Raw genomic sequence first — 19,897 nt, 5'->3', positions numbered from 1 at the left:
TAGATTTAGCAAGATGAAAGTCATGACTTAGAGGGTGCTTTTTATGTGTGACAAGCTTGGCATTTTTGTACGTTCAAAACGTGTTTTTAAAGATGTATTTTACTGCACATCATCACTTTTATTTTGGAATATATTGTCCTGCGTTGGCTTACTTCCTGTGTGATTCTAGCGAACGCAAGCGGAGGGGGATGTTCTTTTTCGACTGTCACGAACCGAGAATCATGTCACATGACCAAATCAAAGTCACATGGTCCCAAGTAAGAGAACGTAGCGGGGTCTCCGCTCGAAAAGAGTGATGCACATCTGACTGCCTATTATCTCTGTTTTCGCAGCAGCTATTTAAGAACGCTCCTTTTCGTGTTTTGAAGAGTGTACAGTTCCGATGCCGCACATGATTCACTGACGGTGAGAATTGCCGAGTGCAGTGTGTATTATTTTCTTGGTACAGTAGAACATCTTTGCTGTGACTGTAGCAATGTGTTTGATTTTAAAGACAATAAGGGGTGACTAGTATGTTTTTCTAATATCTAGTTAGCTAACTTTAAGGGTTATGGGAACGTTCACTACTAAATGTTAGAATTATCTCTGTCGTAAAATGTGTTTGGGGTACTTTTGGTGTGACTGTATTAAATCCTCAAATTATCAGTATCGTATAATTTGCTTTGAGTAACTTTGTAGTGTGGAGGCATCCAAGCAGTTTGCAATCTGTAAGCCATGCGCAGACCCTCTCGACTTTTTGTTTGTTCGCCATACCGGTGTTAGCCAGCTTCGCTAACTGATAAACATTAGGCTGAATAACAAATCCTAGGTAGGCCGATGTTATAGGTTGTGCTGAAGAGTTATGCTAACTCTTCAGCTAACTACATACTGCTTTTGATAGTTGCCATAGTTTGCAATTGCAAGTACTTTCAGGCGTCTGCCCAGTAGATAGCTACGTAATAGTTTGTGCCAGACAGACATGTGCAGTTAACGTTAATATTTTGTTTGTTGTTTTTCTGTGATTAGCAGTTAAACTGTTTACAGTTATTAGGATCCCTTTGATAAGTTCTTGGTGCAGCCTCCTCTGGCAAGAATAATGACAGCTTTTTTTTCTTCTTCTTTTTTTTTTCCTATAACGGTTTATAATTCACATTAGAAGGAATCGTGAATCATTCTTCGAGCAGAATCTTTCAAGATCCTTGATAGTTTGTGTTTATGGACTGCCGTGTTCAATTCAGACACTGGGTTTTCGACGGGGTTTAAGTCTGGAGTCTGAGACAGAGACTGTAAAAAATATGGACAAAGCTACTGTGACGTCACCCATTGACTCTCCGTGGGTCTCCGAAAATACGTTTTGAAGCTCAATGGCGGGCGCGGCCATTTTGGAGTTGGAGCCAAAACCACAGAGTTTAAAAGCCGCTCTGTGATTTTTACAATTTGATTGACAGTCCGGTGCGGAAAAGCCAATCAACCTGAACGAGGCTAGCTGACTGTCTGCCGTTATGTTTTAAAATATATTATCAGATGTTTACGGAGTTTAATTTCCATCCGTGACTGTACTGTCATGTAATCACGTTATATGTATGACATTAAAAATACAATTAGGCTATGTTCAGTTATCTTCAATTCATGTTTCTCAGCAAAACGAATATGCTTAACTAGCATATCAGCTTGCCAGTGAGCTAGGTAGGCTATCCGTGGTTAGCTCACGCATTAGCAATATGAACCACAGGGGAAGAACATTGACTACACTGATGGTCAATCAATCGGAGATGTGTAGGCTACTGGTGATTTGACTAGGCTAATTTTCGTATAACTGTCTGGTAGATCTGCTGTTAACCAAGCAAGTTATCGTCGTAGGTTTTCGCCAGTCAGTTAATGAGCCAGTAACTGCTACTACTAGCTACTCCATCGCCGTTTGTGGTGTTCACTTGCTGGGTGACGCTAGCTGACCGATCGTTCGCAAATCACTTTCTACCGAATAAAAATTAACACTGTCAGCGGTTATTAACAAATCTACCAAGTATTTTAATAACTGATCTGCAGGCGTGTAAATATGACAACGCACTTTGTACAGCAAGTTTTCCACCTGGTGCATGAAGACAAAAATAATGTAGCCTACGTTGGATTTCTAATTATTATTAGGCTATCGTTTTTTTCTTGTAAATCATCAAAACCAATGGAGAAAAGCCAATATACGCAAGGAGCCCCCAGAACCGATTCTGAGAACCACTGTCTTAAATGCCTAGCTTGTCGGTCTCTTAAATGCTAAAAACATATTCCTTTCTAAATGCCAAGATGGTTAATTTCGTTAAATTCTGTGTGTGTGATTTCAGCAAATGAACCTTGAGACTCTTAATTCGCTTCGTGAAACTGAAAAGTGTTTATCCCAAAATCGGGATTATAGTAGCTTTGTCACATGCTTGAAGCATGGCCCAGGTAGACATTTACGGAATGTACACGACTGACAAGCCGCCAAACACGTTTGACAGATTGAATGTTTGCCGGTTAAGGTTAGCTAGCTAGTCAAACGGCTTGGTAGCCGAAGTTGCGAACTGTTTTAGCACAGGCTACTGCTGGTTTACCAAATATAGCAGGCTGATTACGCTTTCTGCCGAGTAATTATTTGGTTAAGTAGGCTAAAGGAAATAGTAAAAATGACTCGGCTACCGAAAAACTTAAGAGGAGGATTATTTTATGGTCGTCTAGTGCAGCTGTAAATAGCACACGCCATAATGAAATCACCACGAAATGGGATGCCTGCATTTTCAGACTTAGCACAGGCGGACCGTAGCCGGAGCCGCAATGGCAAGGCCAAGAAGCGCCACCGCCCACCCCAGTGACCATAGACTGTGGCCCCTACTGTAGCATAGTCCTCTGAAGTAATCCGGAAGTGACGCAAGCTGTACCTCATTGGTCCAGAACAAATATTGGCCCTGTGCCCAAATGATGCAATAAATCATAAAACAGACCCATGGACAGTCATAAGACGAATAAAATACACCTACTATGACTATTTGTTCTTGTGAGAAAAAATTAGTGGCTTTGTATTTTTATTGCATTTGTACCGTAGACTTACATGGAAACCGGATATGAAAACACCTATACTGGAGCCATCCGTAGTGGCGCTAGTGAGCAACCAGGAACTACAACACCAGGAAATGAGCTTCAAAAACGAAGTCTGGTTTTGGCCGCTTGGTCTGAGATGCCATCATTACTTAATGAAACATTTATTTAAAAAAGAATAATCGTATAATAAAATTTTCGTATTTGAGCATGGATTATAGCCCATTATCTATTCGTTTATACAGCGGGTTTCCCTCATTTTCATCAACGGTGTCAGTAATTTCATTACATTACATTACATTCATTTGGCAGACGCTTTTATCCAAAGCGACGTACAAGAAGTGCATTTTCATGATCGTAGACAACTGCTGAACACGGGTTCAGTAAGGTACAGTTACTTATTTTGTACAGCTATTTCTAGCCGAGAACAATGAACACTATCCTGGTCTAACATCTGCAAAGCCAAACTAGGCAGAAGATTAAGCTAGAGTATTAGGACAAATACAATTTACCAAGAAGTGCAGGGATGGGGCAACATGTGACAAGTGACAGGAAAAAGGGTTTTTTTTTTAATTTTTTTATTTTTATAAATATATATGTACACAGCATGGTGGTGGTTATTCTAGGTATAGTCTGAAGAGATGAGTCTTCAGGCTACGGCGAAAGATGGATAGTGAGGGGGAGATTCGGAGAGGGACGGGGAGTTCGTTCCACCACTGGGGAGCTAGGGTGGAGAAGCTCTGTGATCCCTTTGGGCGGGTGGGAGGGGTTACAAGACGCCCTGCTGCTGCAGAGCGGAGTGGTCGAGCAGGCACATAGAATTGAGTCATGTCCTGCAAGTAGATGGGGGCTGTCTTGTTGGCGGCAGTGTAGGCAAGGGTCAGGGCTTTGAATCGGATCCTGGCAGCGACCGGTAGCCAGTGAAGTGATCGCAGCAGAGGAGTGACGTGGGAGAATTTGGGGAGGTTGTAGATGAGCCGGGCAGTGGCATTCTGAATCATCTGTAGTGGCTGTATGGCACAAGCTGGCAGGTTTGCAAGGAGAGAGTTGCAGTAATCAAGGCGAGAGGTCACCGTAGCCTGGACGAGCAGCTGGGTGGAGTGCGTCGTCAGGTATGGTCGAATCCTCCTGATGTTGTATAGGAGGAATCTGCAGGACCTTGATGTTGCCTTGATGTGCTCCTTGAGGTCCAGATGGTCATCCAGGACCACCCCCAAGCTCTTGGCAGAGTGAGAGGCAGTCACTGTGGTGGCATCAACTGTGATTGAGAGTTCACGAAGCAAAGAGGTCTTGTACGGGAAGAAGAGCAGGACTTGACTGTACATGCATACATTTACATGCACTTATGCATGCATAGAAATACATGCGTATACCCCCTTGGATATCCACATATAGTTACATACACATGCATGTATAATTAAGCAATACTGAAAGTCAACTTCATCCATCTAACCTCATATTTAAATCCCTACTTCGTTATTTTGAATGTTTTAGGAAGTGTAGCTGCAGAAAGGAGAGCTTGCGACATCCGCTTATGCATAGTCAAAGTTGTCATAGAAAGATATTGCTGGTTACAGTATTTTGTCTTGGTTCATGCAGGCCAGTGACTGGTGATCCATGGGCATGCATGGTAGCAGGTTGCATCTCCAGCTGAGACCCAGACTAACGTGACAACAGCAATGGCCACTGTCCAGGACAGCCTCCCTCTGCCCCACACCTCTGCCTTGGTCTACTCCTCCTGGGCTGCGTGCCTCCAGCTGATAGGCCTGGGCTTCGCCTTCTACACCGGCGTCTTCCTCCTCTGCCACGTCCTCTCGGCCCTCAGCTTCCACACCTACCGCTCCCTGCAGGCCAAGGAGAAGGTGTTCTGGAACCTGGCGGCAACGCGGGCCGTGTTCGGGGTCCAGAGCTCGTTGGCCGGCCTGCGGGCACTGACCGAGGACTCCGCCCTGTCGGCGGACAAGGTGGCCGGCCAGGAAGACTGGTCCTGGTTCACCATCCTGACTGCCACTGGCTTCTTCCTCTTTGAGAACATTGCGCTGCACGCCTCCAGCGTGGCCTTTCGCAGCTTCGACCTCCCCCTGGCCACCCACCACTTCTTCGCTCTGTCGGGGTACGCCTCGGCGGTGGTGTGGGACTCTTTGGGCCACTTCCTACCCATGGTGACCCTGCTCCTAGAGATGAGCACGCCCTTCACCTGTATATCGTGGATGTTTCTAAAGGTATGCTTGAGGCTCTCAACAGGTTTGGAGTCCCCAACCCTGGACCTGCAGAGTTACAGGGTCAGCAGTTTATTTAATCGGTCAACGTAGTAGTATGGTAAACTCACTGTAGCTTGGTTTTTGAGTATTAGTTAGTTGCTGAGTATAAATTTAAAGGCAAAAACAAAAACGGGTAGTGATGGTGGCTCAGATGGATCAGGATTGGGGGCCCCCTGTCATATGTTAAACTCACTTTAACCCTCATGCCTCTGAACTGAGTGAGCTCATTACAGGTTCAATCACCTCACAAGATCCTCTCTTTTTTGTGCACTATGCATGACTATTTGATGAAATTAAGCTACTTTTTTGCCTCTAACCTACCAAGGCCTTCTTGATGTCACTTTGAAGCTTCGTATTTTATTAATTCAGCTTAATGCTTAATTATATTGCATTAATTCTGCCGCTGCTCAGAATATGTTATGAAATGAATTATTAAATAAGTTATTAAATATGTTCTATATGTTATAATTATAAAATATTATGATCAGCCATTGCTTGGATTTTTAGGGTGGGGAAACTGCTGCAACATTTACAGCTCCCTTCCTTTTATGGGTTTAGCATTAACCCTGAACACTGCCATGTTAAAGATCATGTAAATGATGATGATATGAATCAGAGATACCTTGTCTTCACCATGCAGCAACTGTGAAGTGAGGCATAGTTGCTTTTCAAAGAAAGAGGAACATCTTTTTCTCAGCCTTTCTAAACTTTAATTTTGGAACAACAAGTGAAGCAGAACGGTAAAAAAAAGGTGCCTAAAGTCTCACATCCTTTGTTTCGCTTCCTCTTGAAGAGGTATTTTAGGTTCATTGCACAGTTCATTTTGTACTGCTAGATCAGCAATCTTCAAGAGGTGTTGCATTTCTGTGTTTCATTCTGCTGGGAACTTTATTTTCAATTAGGGTAACTGAATCTAAGAATGATTTTTCTGGGTAACGTTTTCCATTGTCTTTCAAAATAATGGAGAGAAACCTTCAAAAGATTGAGGCTTATAAGGAAAGGACTTGGAATGATACACTCATTTCTCACCCAAACTGCTCGCGCCATTTTTTTCCCCAAACCACGCCCCATAGTTTTTGCACGGAAAACCTCCCTACTAACCTTAGTGCATTAAATCATTTTTCATCTTTACATTTAAATAAGGTCTTTTATTTACATTTAAGTGGAATGAATCTAAAGGCACATTTTGAAGGATCCATTCCATAGCGTGTCATTTGCAAAAAATCTAATCAACAAGACTGGTGGGCTGGTGAGACGTCTTCAAATACAGTTGACAGTCAAATCAAATTGTGGCAGAGATGCAGTGAATTGTAGCCAGCCAGTACGCGTTAAACTATACATAGTGCAGTAAATTGAAAAAGAACGAACTCTAAGCACAAACAAGAATGTAGTGTACATTAGATGCCAGTTTACTCAAACGTCTTCAAATAGCAAATCTCGGTAGAGATCCAATGAATTGTAGCCAGCTAGCACGCGTTTAACTATACGTAGTGCAGTAAATTGAAAAGACCAAATTCAGCACCGCTACACGAGCCAAATTTAACCAATCAGTGCTCACTGTGTTGACCAATGCAACTATGGGACGTGGTGTATGTTGAAGTGGTTTGGGGGGAAAAATGACAAACTGCTCACTCACTAAAGGTCAGAATTCCCATTTAGAGGGAACGTTTGAATTGGTGATTAGGGTAAGCTCTCTGTTCAAAAAGAGCACAAATATTTTCCACTCTTGAATTGTTTGGTCAAGTAGCGCATGACCACTTAGTCTAATTAATCCCCACCCTTATTCAATTTAGCAATTCGACTCATAACGAACCAAGGCGGATCTTAACTGCTCTGCGAGTTTGAGTTTTATAACCCCAGTGGTCAGCTCCTGTAGGTTTCTTCCCGTTTAACCTGGAGTAACAAATGAAAGTTCTTGCGCTTTTATGTGACTTTTGGTGGAAAACCGCTACTGCATTTTTTTTTTTGTTTCTAGCAGACGCAACTTTAGAGCGACTTACATTGTATCCAAATATACAGCTGGATTTATACTGGAGCACTGCAGGTTAAGTACCTTGCTCAAGGGTACAACAGCAGTGTCCTACCAGGGAATCGAACCTGCAACCTTACGATTAGAAGACCAACTCCTTAGCCACTGTACTACACTCCATCCCATGTTTCTCTTCTATGCTACCTACCAAAGATGTGGTTCTCTCATGTCTGTGTGCTGTGTTCCCTCCCTGCAGGCCGGCTGGGCACACTCAGTCTTCTGGAAGGCCAACCAGTGGGTGATGATCCACATGTTTCACTGCCGCATGGTGCTGACCTACTACATGTGGTGGGTGAGCTGGTGCCACTGGGACGCCATTAACCGACATATGGTGCTCCCGCAGCGCCTGCTCTTCTTCACCGGCCTCGCACTCCTCACCGTCCTCATCAACCCCATCTGGACCCACAAGAAGACCATGCAGCTGCTCAACCCCGTCGACTGGAACTTCGGCCACAAGCCGGCCCCCCGAGAGGCCCCGGGGGCGGGCGCGGGCGACGACAAACCCCACGCCAACTAGGACCCGGAGAGGCACAGGATGAGGCCAGTTCTAGTCAGAGGTCAGAGGTCAAACCGCAGGTCACAGGGTCACAGCGAAGCACTAATTCTAACGCTGTGAATGATGGCCTGCAATTTGCGTGATGGGTTTTGAGGATTCTGAGGTGAGCACGGACTGTGTAAACATCATATTTTATTATTAATATTATTTTGTTTTTTAAAAAGGCTTTTTAAAGCCTTACTTCATTGCAGGGAAAGAGTTGTCTGCTTTACAAATTCATCCTTGTTCTCTTATGGACTCCACACAATACTCTGTTGGTGTGGGATTTAGTTAAATTTAGTTTTAAAAATATTAATAATTTTTAAATGTATGGTGAATATGTATAATGGAAGGAAGAAAATAGGGAGTAATTTCAGTTTATGACCTTTGGCAGAAGTGTGTTGAGAGACCAAGAGAGGTCTGGAATGAGGTGCTGGCTGTTTGGAATGCCTGAGGCCGTAGCTGGCTGAATGGTAGTGACCAACAAATTGCATTTTTGCATTTTTCTGCACCTGGTTTTCACATTGGCTGTGCAAAGTAGTTACAATGTAGATGATGATAGCACTGGCTGTGATGTAATGTTTGGCTAGCCTACATTTAATAACTATTATTATGATGAACAAATTTTATAACCGTGGGGAAATGGACTATTGGTGTGCACAGCATGTCAGAGCCTAACTCCACCCATCCTCCTTCACTTAGTCTCATATGAACAATCAGTAAGATGAAATGGCCACAGTCAACCAGGAAGGTCTACTGTAGAATGTACAGTAATCGCAGTCCGAGAAACATTCTGAGGCAGTTCCAGCTTGATCATTGGAAATGCTGGGAATATGGATTTTCTTCCCTGTGTTGGTGTGTCCAGGGTAAACCCAATTTCCAGGTCACATTAACTCAGAGGTGGGCAATTCCAGTCGTGGAGTGCCGATGTGTATGCAGGTTTTTGTTTCCGCCAATTACCCTGGCTAAATTAGCTGACTGGCTATATACGCCAACACTGGTTCATTCATAGATCACAGTGAAATGTTTCATATTGGGACTAGGGATGTCCCGATCCGATCTATGGATCGGCTTGGACACGCCCAATCTGAATCTGATTCCCTCCGATACTACAAAACTTAGGCTAATTCTTGCCTGTAGCAAAGCTTCGCCTTTGCACTTTTTTAGTCTGTCTGTACTCCGTTTACACCAGCTGTCTGAATGCACCGTCACTCCTGTGAAAAACCACCATTCGTTCACCACCGTGAATTAGGCTGTTGTTTATGAAACACGCAGCCATCTGCTACGATGTCTGCTGTGTGGAACGACCACGTGCAACATTTGCAATGCCAGTGTTTCAAGGGTGACACTAGCGCAGCTTCTTACAATGCAACAAACGTGATAAAGCATCTAAAGAAACGCCACTCAAAGGAGTATGCTGACATTTTGCAGTTGTCTTTTATTGGAGTCTTCAAGCTTGATGATAATGCTACACCACTTCAAAGCAGGGCTTATTTTTAGGTAGGATATAGCTACCGGTATGAATTCACCCAGCAGTATGTGGTTTTGATATACCATTTGTGTTGGTATATGAACTGTGTTTTATTGTTTTTCATCCAATGAATTTTTAAAAAATTGTTCGTTGCAACAGTATGATGAAGAAGTGACCTTAAAATGAATTGTCAGGTTTGAATGAAACTTGCAAAATGTAAAAAAAAAAATAAAAAAAAAAAAATGTAAAAAAACGTGACATGACTTTACAAACAACACGCACAGAGATGTGCCAAGGTACAATTAAAGGGGGCGGGAGAAGAAACACAGCCAATACATCATGGCTGCTTTGATTGTTATTAGACTATATCCTTGAAACATTCCATAATCTTATAGATGTGGTATATCGCCCAGTCTTACCTAGAAGTATATGTTTGCATTGAATTACAAACCTAGAAGCTAGATTTTAACATTTCTGCTTGAATATTTTGTGTTAGCCTGACATTTGCCGGCTGAACATATGGTTTTTTTGTTCACTATCCAATTTTAAAATATTCAATATTTAACACCTAGTAGTGTTCATGCTCCCAATAAAAATAGTGAAATTGATTTTTATTTTGATTGATCCCATATTTTTCTACAGTCAGAGTAGGCTTTCAGTTTACTTCTGTAATTTTCATTGGAAAATCAAATCCTGTCATACCGTCAATTACAGTATATGAAAAATATGATATTTTGGTCATATCGTACAGCACTACTTCAGAGTCTGTACCAACTGATAATGGTGCGCTAGGAGGCCATTAAAGAAAAAACAAAATGCAGCCAGCCATTGTGTACCCGCCATATTTTGGCCTGTTTATTCTTAAGCAAAATGAGTAATTTTCTGTATAATTTTTTTTTATTTTTTTTAGCTTACCTTGCTCGCCCGAGAGTTGCTTTACTGATTTTAAGCCAAGCTGGCTGTTCTTGGATATAGGCTAGAAGTTGAATAATTTAAAAAAGATAAATAACAAAAAATATAGGTATTAGATTGATATTGGCCGACACTCAGTGTTACTTTACTCTGATTGGATTGGGAGACAAATAAACAGGCTCACGGCGTGTTTCGGTTAGAATTCCCCCTTGTCATATACATTTTTTTTTGAGTTTAGATAATTTCATTTAGAACAGCAAAAACAAAGCTGGATTTTGTGCCTCACGTTCTCAATGTCAGGGCTGTGGCACTGTACAAAGTATTGGTAATTTGAAGATTTGGAAGCCAGTCGAGGGTTATTCCACACCAGTCTAGTCCGTAAAAGTTTGACAGTGTAACTTGACTTTTATTGAAATGAATCCCAGGCAAGGACAGAGGGCTGCAGTTTTATGATTTACATGGAAAAAAATGCTCTCCAATTGAGTGCTGTTCTAGGGTGGCTCTCCCATACTAAGGGTTGGCGTACATTTATATGAGTTGCAGGCTCCCGATTGGATTTTTTAATTTTTTTTTATTTTTTAAGTTCGGGACCAAATTGTAAGAAAACATTAGGTCTTAATGTCACAACTCGCAAGGTATGAGATGCCTCTCTAAACCAGTCCTTCTGGTTTATGGGCTCCCAATCTTTTTTTGACATGTCAAAAATAATTTGGTCACTGTCTGTTTGAATTCATCAGGTATGATGCGAGGTGGATTCTGTTTTTCAGTTCCTGTTGAGTTAACAGTGGGTGGTTTTGCGTATGACGTTTTGCCCGCTGTGCTTTGCTGACTTTTTATCTGATCTGGTCAGGAGCTCATATAGTCTATGCTATCATCCGATCGGTTGTCACCCGATAGGTACCACTGAATGCTGGAACGCGCCACTGTGCAACTCCAGTTTCTTTGACATGTTCCTGAATGTGTTTCCAGAGACTATCACTGTGGAGACCAGGGGGGTATTTTACAAAGCAGGATTACTGAGTTAGCTGGATAGCTACAATGAGCAAAACCCATAACCCTCCCAAATCTAGAAAATGGACTGAAGTAAAAAGATCTGTTCTGGGTTTTACCCCCGTACTCCTGCTTCAAGATTTAAAAACCCATCATGTTCCAGAAATGGTCATTAACTGATTGCCAAGCTCTATAACAACAATGGTACTGTGCAAAATGTGTTTATTTACACTGCTAGCCAGATTTAGTAAAAAATGTCAGATGTGCATTGTGGTTTGACATACATCAGAGAGAAATGTTTTCGTTCTCTCGATAAAAAGGAACCAGCTTGGGCCAGTAATTAATTTAACCTTCAATTTTTCCTGTTATTTGCCCAGGAGGAAAAATTTAATTGGTTGTATTTTATCTCCTTAATATTACCAATTAATTTTAGTGAGTTGCAGGTTGTATTTGATAAAATATTGAAAAAACTTTGTATTTAACTGATTCATTTTCCCCCGCAAATGTAAAGGTTTTTAAAAATCCTGTTTTACCTGGAGCATTTGTGTAGCATGACAATAGGAGATCTGTGAAAGTGAAAACAAATACTTTCCAAGATTACATTTTTTGGTGAGCTTTCTCTACACAGAGACACACTGCAGAGGGTGTCTTCTGCTCAGTACCTTTCCCCCCATAAATTTGCAGATTCAGTTCCGCAAATTTTTTGCATGACACTTATTCAGTATTAAATATTCATTCTCTTGTCTTATTTTTATTCAACCTCTTTGGCATATTTCTGTCTGATTTTCCTTTCATAAACCTGGCTCAGCAGCGAAAACAACATTAAGGAGTGGCTCATATTTCATGTGATATTGTTCAAGTCTAACTGCTCTTGCAAAAAAAAAAAAACAACAACATATTTTTGGTAACTGACTCCCGTCAGGTATGAATAAGGTTTTTTGACATTTTTACTGTTCTGAATGTTCTGAAGTCTGTTTAAATTATTCTTCATGAGCAATACTTTCGTAGAGCATGTAATTGTTCCCCTAATAAATAAAAATACCTGTAATGTGTAAAAACAAGTTTAACATGCTGTGCTGTGTGCTGCAGTCGAATTACAACCCTCCTGGCCTGCTATTAATCAATCACAATCACAGTTCTAATGGCGGTGTTCCCAATGGGTTGAGATTGAATTTGTGTTCAGATAGAAGTAAAGTACAATGGGGATTTTCTGAAGAGCAGTACTCTTTTCTTACAAACCAGGAACCTGAACTTTGTTTTTTTTTTTTTTTTTTTTTTGTTCCTCCCATGAAGCAGAAGTAAAACCACGTACAGACCCGCTATCGTAAATGAAATAAGCACTAGAGAAATGTAACTGACAAGCTAGACCAGCTAGAGTTGCCTTTACTTGATGGTCATCTTGAATAGTGGCCCCATAGGCAACTTCTGGTTTCTATGGTCATGGTCTAATTTTAGCCTTACCTTTTTTGGAAGTAGGAGCTCAGTGTGTTTCTTCGGACTTGTTTTGTGGCATAACCACACCATTAGAAACCTGTCCCAAAATGTATGAATCGCAGTGTCGGAATCACAGTTGAGGCAGTTGATTGGTGCAAACACACTTCTTTGGTTTGCAAAGCTAATGAAACTGCAGTAAAAGGAAACCAGAGATTTCATGACTAATGTATATGTCTATATGTAGTATAGTAATGATAATGGTAATTAATGATAACAGAGTACATTTGAATTGAGGATTCTGTTTCACAAAACTCAGATGTACTGAGTTTGAGTCAAGTTCTACTCCTAAAATGACATGACAAATTTGAACTCGACATGCAGAGCGAAAATGCCTTAAATTGTATGGGAATGGTTTTTCATCAAAATGACATTTAAATGGTTCAGTTAAGGTGAGATTGTGAATCAGAGAAGTGCACAGGCCCATCTTGAGAAACCCTATTTTACGTACACGTCTATGACGTGGAGACATTAGCCTGCTCGAGTGAGATGAATCTTGAAAAATGACTTCAGCCCCACCTATTGGTGTGGTGTAGTATAACATGAGGTGGCTTTCTTTTTTCTTTTTTCTTTTTACTGCATATTATTTTTCAAATGTCCTATTGATCAGTCAGGTTTAAATATGTGATAAAAAATGAAGTATAAAGCCCTCTAAAAGTAATAATATTTACTAGTAATGATAAAGGACTATTTCTGCTATACCTCCCATGTGGTAAGTGCTCATAAGCACTTTACAGTCAACATTAGAAATTACAAAAGCAGCCAGTCCACTCTGCCTTCTGAAGCCAAGTGGAGCTGGCCATTGTCAGTATTTGGACAGGAGACTTTGGAAAACTGGGGCCATATTCCAAAGGTGTACTTGCATACTACCTACAATGTGTTAGTTAACAGTTGACATACTGAGTACTATTCACAAACTCAGGAATGTGAATGCATGTATGCATAGCAAGTTCTCTGTATGTGTTCTCACATACTTTGGTGTATATCTACTGAAGTGTACCCTAACTATGATTGAAGTTGCCAGAAGTCCTTGATAATGCAACACTGCATATTCAAATTGCAATGAAGGGGGAACAAATGCTATTTAGAATTTTGGTACATGATTAGTAGGTCAACTTTTTTTTTTTTTGGTCAGCACATATCCCCAAAAGATTTTGAAGGATATTATGGCCTCTATTTAAAACTGATTTTCCAAAACTGGAAATATAATCATAAACAAAGAAAATTGAACCTTTATTTAGCCTTCCTACTTTACCTCAGATGTGTGGTGATTGTTGTGGCACAAAATGTCTGCTGTTTATCACTAAGGTGGGAACTATTCATTGGCTTGGTTGAGAAGAGTCCATTTTAAAACTGAGATCCATGAAAGGTTTCATATGAATACTTTAACAAAGTATTAAAGTAACAAAAACCAATCTTTCAGCTTTTAATTTAAATTATTGAAATTAGTGTTGGTCTAAGATTTTTCTTTTTATATTTTTGGTTTATTTTCTGTTTTGTTGATATTTGAAATATGGTTTGACAGACTTTGTCAGTTCATTATTATGTTGCTTTTACCTTTTTATGGCATGAACTAAAATGGTTTTGACTCGTGAAAGATCTTTAAAAATACAATTTGTGTGTCTGGTTTTCCCCACATTTACTGTTTCTAATACTGACAGCATGGTCTGTGGCAGTTCATGCAATAATGTGATGTGCCGTGGGATTGTTACTGATAATTAAATTTAAAAAAAAATTTTTTTTTGAAAGCTATTCCTTTGAGTGTTATGGAGTGAAATAAAATGAATTTTATTAGGTACTAAACAAGCCTCCTTTTTCCTTTTTCATTTTACTTCATTCAGATTGTCTCATGCCCACCTGTTAATGAAGACTTACGGTGTTGTGCTGTTTTTCCTGTATTGAAAGTACCTGACTGCCATATTGTGAAATGATGCCTAAACCAATGAGTCATTTATTCTTAAAATGGTTACACCCTTTTATTCTCAGGTTAAACCTTACTTGAAAGAACATGGTTGCAAATCAGCAGCACTAATAGACCATGTAATAGTTACTGATGACAAATTTCTGACTGTCATGTGAATGGCAAATAAATGTCCTTAATGGCTATATGTAACATTCAAACGTTTCTTGTGTCGTATTTTATTGAGTTCGATCTCATTTTATTTTTGCAGTTAAGAAACAAAAGGGATACACCAGTCCACACCATTAGTATAAGACAGGGCTGCCCAGTCCTGTAGCTGGAGATCTATCATCCTATAGGTTTTCATTTTCACCCTAATTTGACACACCTGACACTACTACACCTGATTCTAATTAGCAGCTCAACGAGAACTCTAGTTGCTGAATGAGGTGTGCTTTCTTAGGGTTGGAATGAAATCCTACAGAATGGCAGATTGCCAGGAAGAGAATTAGGCAGCCTTGGTATAAGATATCTGACATATACCAGTCCATGCCATTTGTGTAAGTTACCGGTGACACTATTTGTATTTTAGATGTTCATATATGGATTACTTGAAGTCTATGTGAGCAGTGTGTGTACTTTTTATTTGACTGAGGTTTGACATTACATGTCCATACCAGGGTATGTTTTCATTGCTTGGCAAAAGCATTTAAGGGTACGCTCTTGTGTATTATGCTGTTGGCACAGTTAACCTAAATCTAAATTAAATAGATGGACAACGGCAGATATGGACAATGGTTTTCTTAGGAACTGTAAAACATCAGAGGGAACAGAAATAGACAGAGGACCTCTTCGGGGCATGATCTCAAATCTGCCCAAAATCTATTCTCACCTATGCTCACAATTACCAAAACCATACTCTTGCCAAAATGAGAGAGCGGAAGGATTTGGAAAATGGGTTTTTCATGTCTGAGAAATTTTTAGAGGACTTATTTTTAAAGATCATTGGGGAAATAAGCTGGGTGATTGTGACTGCATGACTTGAAATTGTGTGGAAAGCAGTCTTGTCTACAGCGTCCCTAGAGGAAACTGATTTAGACAAAACATCCAGACAGCCTTATTTTTTTCTCGCAGCTTCTGTCGTATGGAAACTCTCAACCAATCACGTGGCAGTACTCCTTGTCTGCATACTATGATGTCACAATGGATGAATTGTGAATTTGAAAATCCTGAGGTTTGCTGATTAAAAGGTCATGCTTTAGATAAGCTCCTGGTTTATTATTTATAACATTTTGAAATTTGAGGTGAAACTGAAATTTCACTACAATCGCTATTGTACTGGTCATTGTTCAAGTTCTACTCAGGGGTTGCATCTTTTCACTGAAGATGAACGATATTTGTGAATGAGAACAGAATTATTGACGAGCAGGACAAGAATGAAAAAAAAGGCTTGAATAAAGAAAGGAATTTTGGAGGCAGCTTGAACAGAGCTGAAAAAAAAGTATTAGGACATTGTATGAGGGAGGAAAATCAACTCCATGAGGAAAAACGACATACATTACAAGCTAGCCGGATGAGAGACAGCTCCTTCCTAATCCCAGTTAGAGATTCTTAAACAAAGAAAATCATTTTAAAACCAACCGTGGTAACAGCGATGACTGCTGTTGTTTGGCCTTACCCTTTAGAAGGCCCAGCAGAAAAGAACTGAATGTTTCAAACAGTGTTATGCGGCTAAACGGGAACCCCGAGAGATTCTGAACAAAGACGAGAGAAACATCATTAACCAGCTCTTTTACACAGTGAATGCTGATGCATGGCACTCATCCATATGTTGGCACTTTCATTACTTCGCAGAGAAAATAATTAGCAATGGCTGGCAGATTCTAATGGAGAACAAAGAAGAGGATAATGAAAGTTTATTTTTATCCATGAACTTCTATGACAATGGTACCATAGAGGTCCAGGCCATTGAAACTCCTATATTAATTTTTAACATCTTGAAATACCTTGGGGAAATTGAGAATGCGAGCACAAGTCTGAAAGCAGAAAATTCAATTAATGAGAAACTACTAATCAATCAGAATCTCACGACCCCTACAAGCTCATACATCATACGAAAGTGAGGACACGGACCAGGGTACTTTGCCTCACTGTAACTTCTCCCTACTATTGGTGAAGAAGCTGAAACATCAGGTTCTGAGACAATACGTTGGAGTTAAGAGGTTAGCTGATGAGGTCAGGAAACCCATAGAAAGGGAGGTTGCCACGATGAGGATACTTTCAGCAGGCAGAGCGGACCTCCAGCACAGAGATGACACCATCCAGGGTCTGATGGAGCAGCTGGAGCTCCTTACTGCTGCCAACACCCCTCGAGCTGACCTGGGTCTTCAGGCCAGTCAGACCAGGCCCAAATTCACACCTCCACAATGCAAGCCTGTCTATTCCTTACCACAACCCCCCTCATCAGCAGAAACAGCAGAACTACGCTGAGTTCACCAAAGGAAGACGTGGAAGGCATGACTGTACCTCAAAAAAACATTGGAGCCTCATACAGCTGAAATTGAACCAGTTATCATGTGTGACTAACAGTAGATTTCTCCGCAGTTGATATTCCCAGGCATGTCGGTGAGAAAGATCTGGCGCCCTGGAACTAATACCAGATGATGCAATGTGAGGAAATGTGGTCCCTGCAGTGTAGCAGGTGGCTGTCAAGGATTCAAAGAGATTTCCCAACGCTAGAATTGCCTTCCCCGTAGCCACGTGGAGATGCTCTTTCTCATATCACTCACAGTAACAATGCAGACCTAGAGGTTGTGCTGTCGTGCATAATGTATATCTGCCATAGCACCGTGGCATTTGCCCAGACTATATGGAGGACCATGTACACCATCAGGAACAGCACATAAAACAAATCAACAGAGAATAAAATGTGCTCAACTCAAGCCTATTTTTTTAGTAATTGGGTGTTGAATCCCCAAAGATAATAGAGGAAAAACATGGACAGCACTCTTTAGAAAACGCAAACATATAATTTATTCATGTTTAGCATGTTAAAAAAGGCTGTAGCTGAAATGTTTGTTCTTATCGTGCTTCATACATTTAGAGAATAAATTTTAGCTTTCTAGAGAGTGCTGTTTGTGTTGTGTTTCTCTCTCTCTGTCATCAAATGAATAAACCATTACTAGAAAGGAGGGAGTCTACCAACAACCTCACAGCCCACAGGAACTAGCAACCTCTGAGATCATAGCCCACAGTACAATACATACTGAACCTACCCAGGACCACTGTGATAGAGCAAGAGTCCAGCACAGCCAGTATAGTCCAGCTGGTAGCTATGTAGCACCATAGCACAAAAGTGACAGAACACTGTGGCTTCCTCACCAGATAAGGATCCTACAGAATGTCATCTGTAGTAAAACAGTTTAGTGATTCAATCTAAAAAGAAGAAATTGATTTCACTTATTCCATTGATTTCAACTGTAGATAAATTAGCTGAAAATAAACTCTTGAAAAATAACTGAAATCCTAAATGTAATATCCTGACAAATCAGTGTTCTGACCAAACAGTTAGTCTTTCAGAACTTCCAAATGGTTAACCATAAGATTCTGTAACTGAAACGTAAGGGAGTTTTTGGGGGGCACTTAAATAGCATAAGTGTATTTCCTAAGAGTGAACAATTGAAAACACTTTTTTAAAAATCCAAAGCAATGGAGGTATCTGGCTTTGATATTACATTCTGCAAAACAGATATTCTTAAATCACTTATAACAAATCTAATGAATTTATCCATGAAAATTAATACAGAATTGGGTAATTCTTACATCTTACTCCTAAATTCAAGTTTCAAAGGTTGCAGAAAAGGTAGGTGTAATGTAATTCGATTTTAGAGGACCCAGCTAGTTGTTATTTTTGAAGAAGACAAAAAACACCTGACAAGGAGTAGTAGCTGGTGCAATATTCTTTGATCTGCATGGAACGTCTGGTGCAATAATTCACAACCTTTGATCAAAACTATCCTTATTTAACTTTTCCTCGCTGCAATTAAGCGAACAGTCATATTTGGCTTACAGTCTGCACCTTGTTAGAATCTGTAGAATTTCTTATTTGGAAAATGTACAATGAGGGTACCTCAAAGACCTACTGTGAGCCTTCTGCCATTTACGAAGGATCCCTCACAAGTTTGCTGTATGGCAGATCACATTGATCTTTCATTTATTAATGTAAACATGAGAAAAACTGTGGGAATGTACTTCTCTATAAAATGAAATGAAATACTCAACCCTATCATTTATATCAAGGAGGGAAAAAAACAACATTACATCTGAATGCAAATATCTTGCTATTATCCCTAATCTAACTGAGAAAAAAATTATATAAATCAAATGCAAAATAGAGTCAAATTCAACTTGTTAAACTAAAGTTTGATAAGTTGAAATTTGATGAAGTTTGAAGTTCATCTTGAGTTCAAGAAACTGCAATAAAACCACAGAAATTTCTTTGTATACATATGATTGTAGATATAAAAAACCTCCCCAATACCACCATTGCAAGACGTGTAATTTTAGGTTTTATTTAGATGCATATTATGTGTAAAATTGTTTTTAATTTGACCTCCTGCCGCTAAATGAATTCATGAAGTTATGAATAGATGTTCCAATAGATCTTCAAGAGCCAACTCTTGAGAAAATTGCAATGTGCTTGAACACTTTACAAAAGTAGATCGATCAGCATTTTCTATAAAAGCCTGTAAAAAATGACAAGTGGGTTCATGGTTTAAATATAAGAAACATGGATCTTGCATTTAAGGCCCTCTCCATACAGGCACCTTTGAATCTGAATGTGTGTGTGTGTGTGTGTGTGTGTTTGAATGTGTGTGTGTGTGTGTGTGTGTTTGAATGTGTGTGTGTGTGTGTGTGTGTGTGTATGTGTGTGTTTGAATGTGTGTGTGTGTGTGTGTGTGTGCTGTAACACATATGGTAGCAGCATTTGCTTTCACGGGAACAGCAGAACAGCTGAAGTGTCACTTGTATCTTCTAATTAGACATGCTGAGAAATGACCTGTTCAACTGAGCTCAGATTATGAGACAGATAATTGAAAGGCACTCATAACAAGCTGTCTTTTTTGAAAATCATAACACTCCCAGAGGTTTTTAGATGAACCTTCCAATGATAAGCACTGTACAGTGCAACAATGCAAAATTTTCATTTGTATAGTTATCACAAAACTATTATTATTATTATTTTTCGAAATGAGAGTACTTT

General features: G+C 40.1%; 1 protein-coding gene across 1 annotated transcript; it reads left to right on the top strand.

Annotated features, from left to right (window-relative positions):
- The first annotated feature begins 225 nt into the window (after positions 1-225).
- cln8 (CLN8 transmembrane ER and ERGIC protein) lies at positions 226-10,165 on the top strand. The gene is made up of 3 exons (XM_064333254.1): positions 226-405; positions 4,645-5,267; positions 7,532-10,165. Exons 2-3 carry the CDS (start codon positions 4,725-4,727, stop codon positions 7,850-7,852), a joined length of 864 nt encoding a protein of 287 aa, XP_064189324.1. The 5' UTR covers positions 226-405; positions 4,645-4,724; the 3' UTR covers positions 7,853-10,165.
- The last annotated feature ends 9,732 nt before the right edge of the window (positions 10,166-19,897 follow it).

The sequence above is a fragment of the Anguilla rostrata genome, chromosome 1, assembly GCF_018555375.3.
Source record: "Anguilla rostrata isolate EN2019 chromosome 1, ASM1855537v3, whole genome shotgun sequence".
Classification (NCBI taxonomy): domain Eukaryota; kingdom Metazoa; phylum Chordata; class Actinopteri; order Anguilliformes; family Anguillidae; genus Anguilla; species Anguilla rostrata.
This window is presented reverse-complemented; position numbering and strand designations above follow the sequence as displayed.

Excerpts from the sequence above, each read along its gene's own strand:
- cln8 (XM_064333254.1), top strand. The coding sequence starts at position 4,725 with ATGGCCACTGTCCAGGACAGCCTCCCTCTGCCCCACACCTCTGCCTTG. Across the intron at positions 5,268-7,531 it reads TATCGTGGATGTTTCTAAAG|GCCGGCTGGGCACACTCAGT; the intron begins GTATGCTTGAGG and ends CCCTCCCTGCAG.